Genomic DNA, 16,141 nt, shown 5'->3' on the forward strand with positions numbered 1-16,141 from the left:
TTCATGGGACACCTCAGTTGCTTTGCTCTAATAGAGTTTTCATAAACTGAAAACTTCGGTAGAGGTCACATTCTCACTTGGAAAAGAAAGAGCCCACAATCAGCCCCTCTAATAAAAAATAAAATAAAATAAAATGAAAAGCATAAGAAAAGCTCTCAGCTTTGAGAGATGCCACTATCTCTTCTCACTGCTCTTAGATTAGGTGTGTTTATTTGTTTGAAAGTATGGGTGGATATTTTCTAGGGACTTGCACTGTTTCAAGGCTAAATGATTTTTACAAATCAAAGAAAGAATCCAGACACAGCACTGTCCTCTTCCAGCCTCAAAATAAATGGAGCTCATGCTTGAATCTCACATGGTGTCCATATCCCAGTCAGGGCCCAAAGAAACCACTTTGAAAGGATTCCAGCCAGCCCCAATGAAGCACTGATGAACAACTACTACGTTTCTTTACATTTCTTTCCTTGCTGCCTGTCCTGTCCCTTCCGGATTTTTTTTTTTTTTTCTCTTCTGACAACATATTTGTAGCAACAGCTCAAAGCATGGCCTTGAATTCCGATTTATCATGCTAATGCACCACCCGTGGAAAAGCAGGGCATCTGCTGGAACAGACAATATTTACCTTCAATGGAGAGACGAATCCAGGAACTCTGTGTAAATAAGCTGGTTGCCCCCTGAATGAGCTGCTTGGAATTTGTGAACCTACTAAACAGGCATCATCCATATGGACCACTTCAGGGACATGGAAATAATTTGGCACAGAAAACCCTTTTTGAAGAGGCAATCTTGTTAAGTACTTTACCTGAAACAAAGGAATGGCTCTCCAGAGAGAACAGGCTCCCCTAGGGAAATCAGCGCACTCCTTAAAGGATGCAGGTCCTAAGTGATGCAGTTGGCTCAGCTTTGTTTCTATGGTAACGGCATGCCTCTTTTAACCAGGACTTTTTGACATTCTCATAAAGAGGTTAAAACTATGTACACACAGCACTTCAAAAATGAACACAAGCAGTAAACACACCGTGGCTGAAACCAGAGTGATCTCAAATGAATGCTAACTCGTTTGTGGGTGGCTGGTAGAAGGAGGGCGCTCTTGCTTTTGAACACAGCTGTCTTCATTGCCATGAGAATTGAAGACTTTTGCCATCTGAGGAGCTTCTGAACTTATTTTGGGCACAGGCTGTAGAGAATAATTTGGTGTCTATATTACATTTATTTACTCATACTTCTGATAAAACGGTTTTTAGCGCTACACAGAATCAACCCTAGGATTAATAGCCAAGCTCTCCTAAGTTACAGCATTTAAAAAAATCTTACTCTGAGGTGACACCCCGTGGCTTAAAATGATAAAAGGCCAACAACATTCATTGGAGCGAGAATAGTCTTCTTTACCAAAATACCCTTCTGTGGAGGCACCTTCCTAGCGCCAATTCCTTTGTTTTTTCTACCAATGAGTACTGTGCCGAGAATATGAAAAATTAAAGACAATCTTTATTGCTGAATTCCTCAGTCTGACGGGGAGTACTGAAATATCTTTTGTCTGGATTAATGCATTTTAAAAATCAGTAAATCAATTAATAATACTTAGTTGTGACTATGTATAAATGATTATTCAATATGGAATTATGCAGAGGTTCGTCACTAAATGACAGCATTTTCTAAGTTTCTTATTCTGGTTCCTTGGCAAATATTTATTGAATGCCTCTATATGCCAGGCACCAAACTAGGCATTCATAGCACCATTGGAACAAAGAAGCTACCCTCCTGACTCCTTCCCAATTCTGGAGGCCTCTCCAAGAAGGTACATGAGGGCAAAATGCAAAATCACGAGTAATCATCCTGTTTGCTTGCAGTGTTCTGGGAGCACGGCATATCCAAAGTTCCGGGGTAAACATTAAAACAACAGTCTAGGAGCAAAATAGCAGAACAGGAGTTTTCTACTGTTTTCCCCCAAAGGACACCAATTTTGAAAATCACCTACTGACAGAGTGGCCTTTGTGGAAGTCTGAGTCCAGTGGGGAAGATCTAGCACATTGTCTGAGGAAGAAAAAAATCCACGATTGGCTGCATTGAAGAGGGTAACAAGGACACTTTCGCTTGAGCCACATCACCACTTGCTCAAAGGCAGCACAGCTCAGGGCCAAGAGAGGCCCCCTTAGCTCACGATTTCTCCACTGGGGAAGGTGAGAGGGTTTGAGGGAGCGCTCAGTTTCCCCAGCTGTGAGGGACCCTGCCAAAGAAGACTGTTTCTTGCTTGCCCCATCCAGAGTACTGAGGTACACTACATGGCTCGGAGGTGGGGAGTGGCTGGGAGAACAGAATCCAGGGTTCTCAGGGAGCATCAAAGGGACGCAGATCCTACTGTTTCAGGGACTTCATTAGGAAGCCTACTCATGAGCTGCTGGGGAGGCCTCACCTACGGATCCGCCCGCAACTGGACCGTGGACACAGCGCAACCAATCCATTTGCCTCACCCATACACAGCCCCAGCCTGTGGTTGGCTCGCTTTGCACACACCCCCCAGGGGCAACGACTGTGAGTGTTTGTAGATAGCCAGCCCTATTCAGCAGGATGGGGATTAAGCACACATGCTTGAGCATCCACCACTGCCCTAGGGAAAGCAGCAGGAGGCTGTGAGCACCTGGCCTGGCCATGCAGATTCCAGACAAAGCGCGATCTGCAGAGGTGCCCCGGAGAAAGAAAAGTGTGGAGCAGGCAGAGCCATAGGAAAGGTCTAGAGGAAGCTGCAGAATCCCTAGTAGACAAAAGGTCTCTCTCTCCTGAAGCCAGTCAGCAAAGACTAAAGGAGGTTACTGCTTCTTCAAATATGAAGACGGCAACGCAAAGCTTCAAGGAACGTAAGAACTCAAGGAAACATGACACCTCCCCCAAACCACAATAATTATATAGTCATGGACCGCCACAGAAAATGGAGCTCTGCAATTTGCCTAATGAAGACTGCAAAATAGTTGCTTTCAGGAAGCTCAGTTTAGCTACAAGAACACACACAGACAATTCAACAAAATCAGGCAAACAATAAGCAAACAAAATGAAAAGTTTAGGGGCTTCCCTGGTGGCGCAGTGGTTGAGAGTCCGCCTGCCGATGCAGGGGACATGGGTTCGTGCCCCGGTCCGGGAGGATCCCACATGCCGCGGAGCCGCTGGGCCCGTGAGCCATGGCCGCTGAGCCTGCGCGTCCATAGCCTGTGCTCCGCAGCAGGAGAGGCCACAACAGTGAGAGGCCCACATACCGAAAAAAAAAAAAGAAAAGTTTAATAGAGAAATAGAAATAATAAAAAAAGAACCAAACAGAAACTCTGGAGCGAAAGAATACAAAAGTGAAATGAAAAATGCAATAATAGAGACTATGAGCAGCAGAGCTGATCCAGAAGCAGAAGAATCTGTGTCTTTATCCAAATTATCCAGTCAGAGGAGAACAAAGGAAAAAGAATAAAAGAGAGTAAGAAAGCCTATATGAACTCTGTGATAGCACTAATACAAACAAACTATACCATTAATAGAAACAATTCACAGAAACACAACAAACAATCCTAAAATTTGTATGGAACAACAAAAGACCCCGAATAGCCAAAGCAATCTTGAGAAAGAACGGAGCTGGAGGCATCATGCTTCCTGATGTCAAACTACATTACAAAGATGTAATAAACCAGTAGGGTACTGGCATAAAAAAGAGACCCGTAAATCAATGGAATAGAATAGACAGCCAAGAAATAAACCCAGGCATATACAATCAAATTAACTGACAACAAAGAAGCCAAGATATACAATGGAAAAAGAAAAGTCTCTTTAATAGATGGTGTTAGGAAAACATGACAGGCACGTGTAAAAGAATGAAACTGGACCACGATCTTACACCATACACAAAAGTTAACTCAAAATCGATTCAAGACTTATATGTAAGGGCTTCCCTGGTGGCGCAGTAGTTGAGAATCTGCCTGCTAATGCAGGGGACACGGGTTCGAGCCCTGGTCTGGGAAGATCCCACATGCCGCAGAGCAATTAGGCCTGTGAGCCACAGCTACTGAGCCTGCGCGTCTGGAGCCTGTGTTCCGCAACAACAGAGGCCGCGATAGTGAGAGGCCCGCGCACCGCGATGAAGAGTGGCCCCTGCTTGCCACAACTAGAGAAAGCCCTCTCACAGAAACAAAGACCCAACACAGCCATAAATTAATTAATTAAAAAAAAAAAGACTTATATGTAAGACTTGAAATCATAAAATTCCTAGAAGAAAATACAGGCTGTAAGCTCCTTGACATCCATCTTGATGATCATTTTTTGGATCTGACACCAAAAGCAAAGGCAACAAGAACGAAAATTAACAAATGGGACTACATCAAACTAAAAAGCTTCTGTATAGAAAAGAAAACCATCAACAAAATGAAAAATCAAACTATAAAAGGGAAGAAAATATTTTCAAATCATACATCTGACAAGGGGTTAATATCCAAAATATATAAAGAACTCATATAATTCGATAGCCAAAAAACCAAATAATCGATTGAAATGAGAGCAGAGAATCCGAATAGACATTTTCCCAAAGACATACAGACAGCCAACAGGTGCACCGATGACTGGAGCAAACCAAAACCACAATGAGATAAACTCACACCTATTAGAATTCCTATTATCAAAAAGACAAGAGATAACATGTGTTGGTGAAAATGTGGAGAAAAGAGAACCCTTGTGCACTGTTAGTTGGAATGTAAATTGGTGCAGCTACTATGGAAAACAGTATGGAGGTTCTTCCAAAAATTTAAAATGAAACTACCATATAATCTAGCAATTCCACTTCTTTGTATTTAACAGAAGAAAATGAAAACACTAACTTGAAAATATATATGTACTCACCATGTTCACTGCAGTATTATTTATAGTAGCCAAGACATGGAAGCAATGTGTGTCCAATGATGGATGAATAAAGAAAATGTGGTATATATCTACAACAGGATATTATTCAGTCATAAAAAAGAAAAAAATCTTGCCATTTGTGTCAACACGGATGGACCTTGAGGGCAAAATGCTAAGTGAAACACGTCAGACAGAAAGACAAATACTGTATGACCTCACTTACATGTGGAATCGAAAAGGAAAACAAAAAACAAAACCAAACTCATAGGTACAGAGAACAGATTGGTGGTTGCCAGAGGTGGGTGAAGGGGTGCAAATGGATGAAGGGGGTGAAAAGGTACAAACTTCCAATTACAAAATAAGTCCTAGGGCTGTAATGTACAGACAGGATAGCGACTGTAGTTAATACTTTATTGTGTATTTGAAAGTTTCTGAGAGAGTAGATCTTAAAAGCTATCATCTCAAGAAAAAAAAAATGTAACTACCTGTGGGGATAGATGTTAACTCGACTTATTGTTGTAATCATTTTACAATATGTACAAATATCAAATCATTGTTATACACCTGAAATTAATATGCTACCTGAAATTAATATGCTACCTGAAATTAATATGCTACATGTCAATGATATCCCAATTTTAAAAAAAGGAAACAATCTACACGTTATTGGAGTCCCAGAAGGATAAAAGAGGGAAAGGGGGCAGAAATCTATTTTAAAAAATAACGGCCGATGGGGGAGAATGGATGCATGTATACGTATGGCTGAGTTGCTTTGCTCTGCACCTGAAATTATCACAACACTGTTAATCGGCTATACCCCGATATAAAATAAAAAAATTTTTAAAAAAATAATAGGGACTTCCCTCATGATGCAGTGGTTAAGAAACCGCCTGCCAATGCAGGGGGACACGGGTTTGAGCCCTGGTCCGGGAAGATCCCACATGCCGCAGCACAACTAAGCCCATGCGCCACAACTACCGAGCCTGCGCTCTAGAGCCCGTGAGACACAGCTACTGAGCCCTTGTGCCTAGAGCCCGTGCTCCGCAACAAGAGAAGCCACCGCAATGAGAAGCCTGCGCACGGCAACGAAGAGTAGCCCCCGCTCGCCGGAGCTAGAGAAAGCCCATGCACAGCAATGAAGACCCATCGTAGCCAAAAATTAATTAATTTTAAAAATAATAATGGCTGAAAACTTCCAAAATCTGGGGAGAAATTTGGACATCCAAGTTCATGAAGCTCTCAAACCCCCAAAAGATTCACCCACAAAGATCTTTCGCAAGACACATTATAACGAAACTGTGTAAAATCAAACACACAGAGAGAATTTTAAAAGGAGCAAAAGAAAAAAAATTATTAGCAGATTTCTCTGCAGAAACCTTACAGGCCAAAAAAGAGTGGGATAACGTATACATGTAAAGTGCTGAAAGAAAAAACTGCCAACCAACAATACTTTACCTAGAAAAGTTGTCCTTCATAAATGAAGAAAAGATTAAAACTTTCCCAGAAAAATAAAAGCTTAGGGATTCATCACCACTAGATCTGCCTTACAAATAGTGTGGAAAGCAGTTTATCAAAAGAAATGAAAAAACGCTAATTAGGAACATGAAAATATATTAAAAAATATAAAACACACTGGTAAAGTATATATTCAAATTTGGAATACTGTAATATTGTAATACAGTGGTGTGTTAATGAACTCTAGAATAAAGGTCAAAGGGTGAAAATATTTAAAATAATTATAGCTATAATTTCTAATAGATATACAATATAAAAAGAGATAAATTATAACATCTAAAACAAAAAATGTGGGTGGGGAGAGAAAAACGGTAGAGCTTTGTATGCAATAGAAGTTATCAGCTTAAACTATATCTCGAAAATGTTTTATGTAAGCCTCATGGTAACCACAAAGCAGAAATCTATAGTAGATACATAAAAAATAAAGAAAAGGGAATCAAGGCATACCACTATAGAAAACCATCAACCACAAAAGAAAACAGCGAGAGGAAGAAATTAAAAGAAACAACAAAACAGCCAGAAAACAATTAATACAAAGGCATTAGTAAGTCCTTACAAATCAATGATTACTTTAAATGTAAATGGAGAGTGGAAGCTAACACAACATTATAAAGCAACCATACTCCAATAAAAATTCATTTAAAAAAAAGAAAAGAAATGTAAATGGATTAAATTCTCCAATCAAATGGCACAGAATGGATAAAATATGACCCAACTATATGCTGCCTACTGGAGACTCAACTCAGCTTTAAGGACGCACACAGGCTCAGAGTGAAAGAATGGAAAAAGAGATTCCATGCAAGTGGAAATCAAAAGAAAGCAGGAATAGCTATGCTTATATCAGTCAAAACAGACTTTAAAGTCAAAAAATTTAACAAGAGACAAAGAAGTTCATTACATAACGATAAAGGGGTCACTCCATCAAGAGAACGTAACAACTGTAAATATATGCACCCAATGTCACAGCACCTAAACGTTTTAAGCAAACGCTAACAGATCTAAAGGGAGAAAGCGACAACACTATAATAGTAGGGGACTGCCTTCTGTGGGGTGGGAGAGGAGGCATGCCGGTTGATGGGACTTGTGTCCCAGGCTATATGCTTCTTGACACAGACGTTCTTGTTCCTGAGTGAAAACCTCTGCTCCTCCCCTTGACCTTCAGGCACATTTGGAGCTGGTAAGCAGATGGCACTGCCCTCTCCAAGGCCTGGCAACTGTCACGCTGTATAGTGATTGTATCTGCCTCAATGTGAATAACATCCCAGTCTGCCAAAATCAGATTAATTTTGCTTTATTCTGCAGAAAGAAGTTTAGAATTCTCTCACCTCTGTCTTCCAAATTTTGCAGTTTATGTTTGAAGCCAGTACTTTTCACCAATGACTCTTGGGTCACAGTCTTAAAAAAAAAAAAGGCCACAAATACAATTGTCGAAATAAGAAATACATGGTGCTACATTATCCCTTAAGAAGGAATAAGCTAGTACATTAAGCAAATGTAATATTAATTCTGGAAAACCCGATGAATAACCAACAATGAAACAGTACAGTACCTCAGACACATTTTCTTCAATATCTGAGTGCTCCGAGGAAGAGAGATCGCTCGGTGAGGGGGGACTTGGAAGTTCTGAGTATTAGAGAGAATGAATAGTTTTAAGGGAATAAACACACTGAGAGGCAATAACATTTCACTCTCAGTCTATAAATTAAATTTCAACATCCACTGCCCTACCTCCCGCAAAAGGACACAGTTCTAAAAAAAAAAACAAACAAACAAACCCAAAGCAAAAACCACTTTGTATCTTGCAGGGCATGCATGGGTATTAGGGGTTACAGGTCTGTAGATAAAATGAATAGCCAGTTACCTACTAGGTCAGCACCTTTAGTAGCCGCCCATCTGGCCCCAAACACACAGCAAGGATTCTACCATCTCAACGTGGTCCTTCTCTTTCCTCTCTCAGATGCACTCCCTTACTCCTCTTACTCTCATGTTATATTTCCCTCTCTCCTGCTATATTTCCCTCTCTCCTATTTTCCTCTCCCCACTTCTTTTCTTCCAGTGGCAGCCAAATTAAGAGGCTGGCAGTCACGTGCTTGCTAATGCCACCATGTGCCTGCCAACGTGCAATGCTCTAAAATGATAGAGGTGAAGAAAACAAAATCCCTACTCTTACCAACTTAAAAAAGATGTGAGTTGTTTTCATAAAATACAGTGGGGGCTGAGATAAACCTTACAGGTCAAGGGTTGGCACACTCTGGCCCCTCAGGCCAAATCCAGTCTGCCACCTGGTTTTATAAATAAAGTTTTATGGAAACACAGCCATGCCCATTGGTTTACATCTTGTCTGTGGCTCATTTGGAGCTACAAATGCAGAGCTGAATAGATGCAACAGAAACTCTAGGGGCCAAAAAGCAATTACTCTGGTCCTCTACAGAAAAAGTTTACCAACCCCTGCAATAAATCATCATTTGAGCTTCTTGTTATTTTTAAAGTGGAAGAATACCAGCAATTCTTATGCACAAGCTGATCTCAAATGTTAAAACAGAATTAAAACAACGTCCTCTGTCTTTTGTTAATGAGGGCATAAAAGAGAAGATCAATCATACTTTCACACTTCCTTCAACAGATATTAAAAGAAATACATTTTTCTTTTTCAAACTACCTTTCCCAAAACATGATTTTTTCTACGTAGATTGACAGAAAATCACATACCTATCTTCTGGGCAGAATCTTCAGGAGTTAAAAAGGCAGAACTACTCTGAAATTTCGTTCCAGAAACTTTTGGAGGTGTGACATTATTTTGCCTGGAGGTATCTTTCCGTAATGGTGTTAGAATTTTAACCTGAAATATAGTATTTTTTATAAAGTGTTAACTTGTTTTGAGTGGTTGTGAATGTTATCAAAACATTCCAAGACACTTCCAACATCCTTTTTAAATGATTAAGTATTGGATATGCTCCATTTGAAAAAACCAGTAAGACCATAAGATCGCAGGGTTGGAAGCACGTTAGGTCAGGTATCAACTGATGACTCGAAGTCAAAGTTCTCAAAGTGTGCCCCCAAACCACAGGCTCGGCAACACCTGAGAGCTTGACAGAAGAGCAAATTCTCCAGCCCCAGTGACAATGTACTCAATCAAAAACTCTGGGGACAGGACCCAGCAATCTGCATTTCCGCAAGCCTTCCTGGTCATTCTGAACACTAAAGTCTGAGAACCACTGCTCTAATTCAGGAGTCAGCAAACTACAGCTCACTGCAAATAAAGTTCTTGTAAATATAAGTTTTACTGGAACACAACACATCCACTCATCTGAGTATCGTCCATGGCCGCCTTCACGCTACAATGGCAGAGCTGAATGGCTGCCACAGAAACCATATGCCCGAAAAGACTGAAATATTTAGTATCTGGCCCTTCACAGAAAATGTTTGCCAAGCCCTGCTTCTAAGTTATTCTCTTAAACTCCAGCACAGAGAAGTGAGTTCTAGATACCAATGTCTGTATAAAGTCAGCAATGCCCTCACTGAAAATCAGCACAGACTTCTTGTCAGTTGCACACCTTAAATTTATGGATTCTCAAAGCTTTCCTGTTTCTTCTTTGGTACCTATTTTTCTAAAAAGCTGTATATTGCTAAAAACTGTTCTTCTGGCCTATTTCTAACTGATAACTCCTTGTCTCAGGTTGAACTATTCAACAAATATTTAGGTAGTTGCTCTGGCTCACAGGTTTGAGCTGTTAACTCTCTTGGTCACCTCAGAACATGAGTGTCCCTTAGCCTCACAGAAGGCAGCACCCCGCGCCCCCAGGCTGATGGCAGAAGGCAGGTCGGGCAGGGAGGGCAGATGACGAGCTACTATTAGGGCACTGACAACATTCTATTTCTGTACAGGCAAGCAGAGCGCTGCTCACGCCCTGAGAATCCCAGCAGCTGCCCTTCGAAAACTCTTAAAGACTTCGTGCTATATCCTGCAGTGTGTGTGTGTGTGATACATGTATATAAAGTATATGTACATATATGTATTATATATGTGTGTACATATATTAGATATGTATTATGTGTGTGTAATATGTACATATATGTATTTTTAAATATAAGTATATATAGTTTGTACATATAAAGTATATGTGCACAATTATATATAATATATATCATATATACATGATTATATGTTACATATTTTATATAAAATATCATATATACAGTATATATATACACACCCTATACTATCTATCTATCTAATTTCATTTGACAAAGGACAAAAGCCAACTGCTTAGAGAGGTAAGTCAGCTAAAAGCATGATGAATTAAGCTCTGAATTGGCCCGGAGGACACTCGTGTCCATGTTCTTAACTACTTTGATATAAAACAAGGACAACTGAGAGGAAGTAAGAAACTTTCAGGGCTTATTCAATATTTGAAATGGCTGAAGGCATTTCAACCGCTTGCAAAATAAAGACTTAAATGTTTAAATCATTAAGATCTTTGGGAGTAACATGTCAACAAACTGAGAACTAACGGAAGAATTAAACCAAGAAGTTGATTTTAAAATATAAATTCAAAAAAGCATACATTTGCAGGAAATCAGAAGAGCCCAGATTTCAAGCTTAGTTCATAATAAACATCTTGCAACAAATTTGCAACCGATGAAAAAAGATCCTAAATTTTTACCCAAGATTCATATAAAATGTTTAGAAGTCCTTAAAGTTTCTATTGAAAGTGGTTCACACACTAGTAAACCACTGGTTTATTCTTCTCATATTTCAGAAAGGAGTTTTTTGAGAAATAAAGGTGGTTGAAAGAGATCAGCTTGTTTCAAGCTTACACCATGAGGGCACACGGCAGCCCAGACAAAATTTACTTACTTCATCTTTCTCAAGGTCACTGCCACTACTGAGGGGGAAAAGTGGCAAGCCTAGAATGGAAGGGAATAAGAGTACAGTGGGTAAGTTTGCTTATAAGAAATACCCCAATACACACTAGAAGCAATTCCCACTTCCCACAGCTTGCTGAAATGTCTAGTTCTTATGATCTAATTACTCACCTTTGTTCCTCACTACCTCAGCACGAATTCTCTGCTCCAGATCCTGTTCTGAATGCTGTTCTCACGTCTTTCTAGTTTTACCTAATCAGAATGCTTCCCCTTCTCCACACCTCTTCAAATCCTATTCTTCTCCCAAAGATTAGCTGAGGTCCCACCCAGCTCTTCCTTGAAGCTTTTCCTGATGGTTTCAGCTTACGTCAGATTCCTGTTATCTGAACTCCTTACTCCATTTATCCACGGCTCGAATTTAACAATTATGGGTCAATTCCATATTCTTTCATGCCGTTTTACATATGTACGTTTTCCCTTTCCCGTCTATCAGGGAAGGAGGACCACATGATCGCATCTCTTTGGCACCCGCTGCTCCCATCACGTATTGAAAATTTAATACCTGATAATTTATTTGAAAAGTGACTGGAAAGAAAACACACACCAAACTTACTTTTTTTTTTTTTTTTTGCGGTACGCGGGCCTCCCACTGCAGTGGCCTCTCCCGTTGCGGAGCACAGGCTCCGGACGCGCAGGCTCAGCGGCCATGGCTCACGGGCCCAGCCTCTCCGCAGCATGTGGGATCTTCCCGGACCGGGGCACGAACCCGTGTCCCCTGCATCGGCAGGTGGACTCTCAACCACTGCGCCACCAGGGAAGCCCCAAACTTACTTTTTATGTTACTTCTGGTTCTTATCTTTTTTCTATTAGGATATGACTTCAGGGATTTCCTTTTTTGGTTACTGGTCCAAGACAGTACACTGGCACTAGAACTTGAATCTTCATTACTCTCCGAGAAGAGGTGTTTCCTATAGTTAAACTTTTACAAACACAGGAGATAAATGAGAACTATTAAAAGGATGTTAGTACCATTTATGTGCAATTAAACATATGACTATAAAGTTAGACAAAAGAGAAGTAACTCCTTCTTCTAGAAGACTGGGCTTTCTTCCATAATGAAAGGGCACAGAAGTAAGGAGAAGGGAGAAAAAGAGAATGATTATTTCATTAGTTCTCCACCAAGCGGCTGCAGTAAAAGAGACACAATCCTCTCTAATCAAATACTTGTAGCTGTAGAGATGGTAGATAACTTTCCAAAAGCTGATGTACCTGATTACTGGGCCGACACTAACTTCAAAACACTAACCTATAGGACTGAGAACCACCGCTAAAAGAAAGTCAGAAAGAGCTTTAATTTGTTTGAAGCCCATGATCTCTTATTTTAGAAAAAGAATTTCATTTACTGTTTATACAGAGATTTTTTTTTAACGTACTGACAAGACTTAAAGCACTCTGCTTCCCAAAGCAAGAACAACAATGGAGAGATGGAAACGGGCACACACAGGAACAAAACCACGTCACTGACTCAGAGCAAAAAATTTCTTTTCAATTCATTAACACTTCTGATTCTATTCAGAGTAAATCTCAGCTGCTAGTAGGTCTTTAATATTTCTCTTCTACTTCATAATCTTTTTTTTTTTTTTAACAAAGCAAGAACAGACTTTTGGCTCAAGGCCTAACACAAGGAAAAGTACAATTCAATATAACTTTGTTATTCTCCGTCATATTTATTTGGGGGCTTACCAACTATTTGTTGCAACTAATGCTGACTTTCCATTTCAAAATGAAATGCTTTATGCATATGGCTGATTCACTTTGGTGTACAACAGAAACTAACACAGTTATCATGAAGCAATTATACTCCAATAAAGATCTATTAAAAAATAAAAATAGAAGTGAGGAAAGAAAAAGAAATAAATAAAACAAGCTTAAGAGAAATTTAACTGAGAAACAAAGAGCAGAGTAATGGTGAAGTTTGAAGATGGTATGCAAATAACTAAAACATGGGAAGGACTGCCCCAAAACAATGAAAGTGATTCCATTACCGACATCCTTGTTTCTTGCTTTCTGTCACCCTTAAAGGCAGAATCTTCCCTAAAAGCAAAATACATTGAATTAATGGTACTGTTTCACCAACATCTTCTCCTTTCCCAACTTCACAGCACTTTTTCTTTCCCTTTACACGTCCTTTGATTGTGAGCCCAACTCATGGGAAGTACCCCATTCTGAGACAAACTTTCTACGTTGCAATCCATTTCCATACATCTTCTGCCTGCCAACAACTGGCTATTTAACACAGAACAAAACTTTATTGAGCCCTTCTCTGTCAGGCATCCAAAGAAGAGGCTGGCAGGGTAACATCAGCAAGTAAGCAGTGAGTGTGACAATGCTACAGAGCAGTGTTTCCCGCCTGGCTCTGCCTTAGAATCAGCTGGGTGCCAAAAAGGCAAGCTTTTCTTGATGATTAGTGATGTTGAGCATCTTTTCATATACTTATTGGCCATTTGTATATCTTCTTTGGAGAAATGTCTATTCAAGTCCTTTCCTCATTTTTTTTTAATCAGGTGTTTTTTGGGGTTTTTTTGCTACTGAATTGTAGGAGTTTCTTAACTATTACACTTCAGATATTTACCCCTTATCAAATACAGTTTGCTATTATCATAAAACCAAAAGACAAGTCTTTCTATTTGCTACCATATAGAAAGAAACTTGATTTTTTTACGTTAATCTTATATCCTTCGGTTTTGTTAAAGGGGAGTTGTTTAATGGGGACCAAGTTTCAGAAAGATGAAGATGAAAAAGCTCAGGAGACGGCTGGTGGTGATGGCTGTACAACAACGTGAAGGTACTTAATGCCACTGAACGGTACGCTTGAAAACGGTTAAGATGGTAAATTTTACGTTATGCCTATTTTATCACAATTTTTAAAAAGTTATGCTAACACGTATATATGGAATTTAAGGGAAAAAATGTCATGAAGAACCTTGGGGTAAGACAGGAATAAAGACACAGACCTACTAGAGAATGGACTTGAGGATATGGGGAGGGGGAAGGGTGAGCTGTGACAAAGCGAGAGAGTGGCGTGGACATATATACACTACCAAACGTAAGGTAGATAGCTAGTGGGAAGCAGCCGCATAGCTCAGGGAGATCAGCTCCGTGCTTTGTGACCACCTGGAGGGGTGGGAGGGAGGGAGACGCAAGAGGGAAGAGATATGGGAACATATGTATAACTGATTCACTTTGTTATAAAGCAGAAACTAACACACCATTGTAAAGCAATTATACTCCAATAAAGATGTAAAAAAATAAAATAAAATGCCTATTAAAAAAAGTTAGTCTTACACTGTTAGTTTGTGTGTGTACAGTCTTGATAGGGATACAGTAGGAAAATCAAATAGCTAGTTAAAAATCCCACTAAGGGATTATAGATAGGGAACTTCAGGGAGCTTTAGGAGACCATTGTAAGTTAATGATCACTCAAGAAAGCAATCGGAAAATCATGAAACAAAGCAGGCTTGCTTAACAACGAAACTAACAACAAAAATATACATCAAGTCAATGATGTCTGCATCCTGCTGGTTGAGGTAAGTTAATGATCCCTAGGACATGCTCCTCTGCTCAGGCTGAAAACAAAAATATAAGGGAAAGGTGACATTCCAAAGTAGAAGACCCTCATTACACTGAAACCTGAGATGACTTACCATATTTCAGCATACATTATCATCCTTCTGCCGATTTGAATAGCGCCATGACCTTCCTGGTTTGACCACCAGGGACAAGAAAACTCCCCTGTCAGACATGGAGGAAGAAGTGATGAGGGAAGCTTGATGTCTACTCAAGAATGAGGAAGAAAGTGGATTTCTCCCCCCTCCCCACTTTTCCTTTGTTTATAAAAATGTAACCCATTAAGTGCTAGGGGCAGAGCCCTCTCGCACCTCTTGTACCCCTCACAAGCCTCCTATACTAATAAACTCTTTCTTTACCTGTCACTCTGCCTCTTGCTGAATTCTTTCTGTGCTGAGACAGAAGAACCTATGCTCTACTGAGTCCCGAAATGCGTTCTGCGGTTTCAGTCTGAATTTATAAGCAGCTACAGGTGCTGTTTTATTCCAACATGAAAGAGCTAAAAAGCTCTGAGCAGTACCCAAGATTTCTTTGCAATACTGGCACCTGAACGTCCCTTTTAATGGAAGTACTCATTTGCAGAACAAAAAAACCGAGACCCGGAGATGAACAGATTACTCCAGTCAGGAATCTTTAACTCAGAGTCTGTGGTGTTACTGTTAGATGCTCTAGGGGAATTATGTACCCTCCATAAGTCCAAAACCTACCCTTCTGCTCTATGTGGAAATATTCCGTAGGACCAAGCATGCAGCCCCTTCCCCAAAGCCGAATCTGGACCTCTAGGAGCAAGAACAACAATGTTCCATGCCTCTCAGAATGAGAAAAAGGATTCTCAGATTCAAGTGGGGCTGAAGAATTCTCTCACTGCAGAACAGAGGATCAGACAGGCACAGAGAGTGGCAGCAGGTTACTGGGAAGGCACAGCCCCGGCAGGGTTGCCTTACAGCAGCACACTTCCAAACCATGCGGGAAGCCCCTGCCAGCGCCCCACTCCTTCTGAGGCAGATGTGAGAGGAAGAGGTGAAGTCGGAAGAAACCTGGATTGCTCCAAGGATCTTAAAGAATGAGACACTGGGGCTTCCCTGGTGGCGCAGTGGTTGAGAGTCCGCCTGCCGATGCAGGGGACACGGGTTTGTGCCCCGGTCTGGGAGGATCCCACATGCCGTGGAGCGGCTGGGCACGTGAGCCACGGCCGCTGAGCCTGTGTGTCCGCAGCCTGTGCTCTGCAACGGGAGAGGCCACAACAGCGAGAGGCCTGCGTACTGCA

At 40.6% G+C, this 16,141-nt stretch overlaps 1 protein-coding gene across 2 annotated transcripts in view; it reads right to left on the bottom strand.

Moving 5' to 3' along the window:
* Positions 1 to 16,141, bottom strand: part of SYCP2L (synaptonemal complex protein 2 like) — a 62,708-nt gene that overhangs the window by 14,220 nt on the left and 32,347 nt on the right. For both annotated transcript variants that reach the window (XM_032648202.1, XM_032648200.1), the window contains 6 exons: positions 13,293 to 13,341; positions 12,079 to 12,226; positions 11,240 to 11,289; positions 9,091 to 9,220; positions 7,931 to 8,004; positions 7,707 to 7,776 (listed from right to left, as the gene is read on the bottom strand). In XM_032648202.1, coding sequence (XP_032504093.1) covers positions 7,707 to 7,776; positions 7,931 to 8,004; positions 9,091 to 9,220; positions 11,240 to 11,289; positions 12,079 to 12,226; positions 13,293 to 13,341 — 521 coding nt within the window. The remainder of the gene's footprint in view (positions 1 to 7,706; positions 7,777 to 7,930; positions 8,005 to 9,090; positions 9,221 to 11,239; positions 11,290 to 12,078; positions 12,227 to 13,292; positions 13,342 to 16,141) is intronic.

This window comes from Phocoena sinus, chromosome 11 (genome assembly GCF_008692025.1).
Source record: "Phocoena sinus isolate mPhoSin1 chromosome 11, mPhoSin1.pri, whole genome shotgun sequence".
Lineage (NCBI taxonomy): Eukaryota > Metazoa > Chordata > Mammalia > Artiodactyla > Phocoenidae > Phocoena > Phocoena sinus.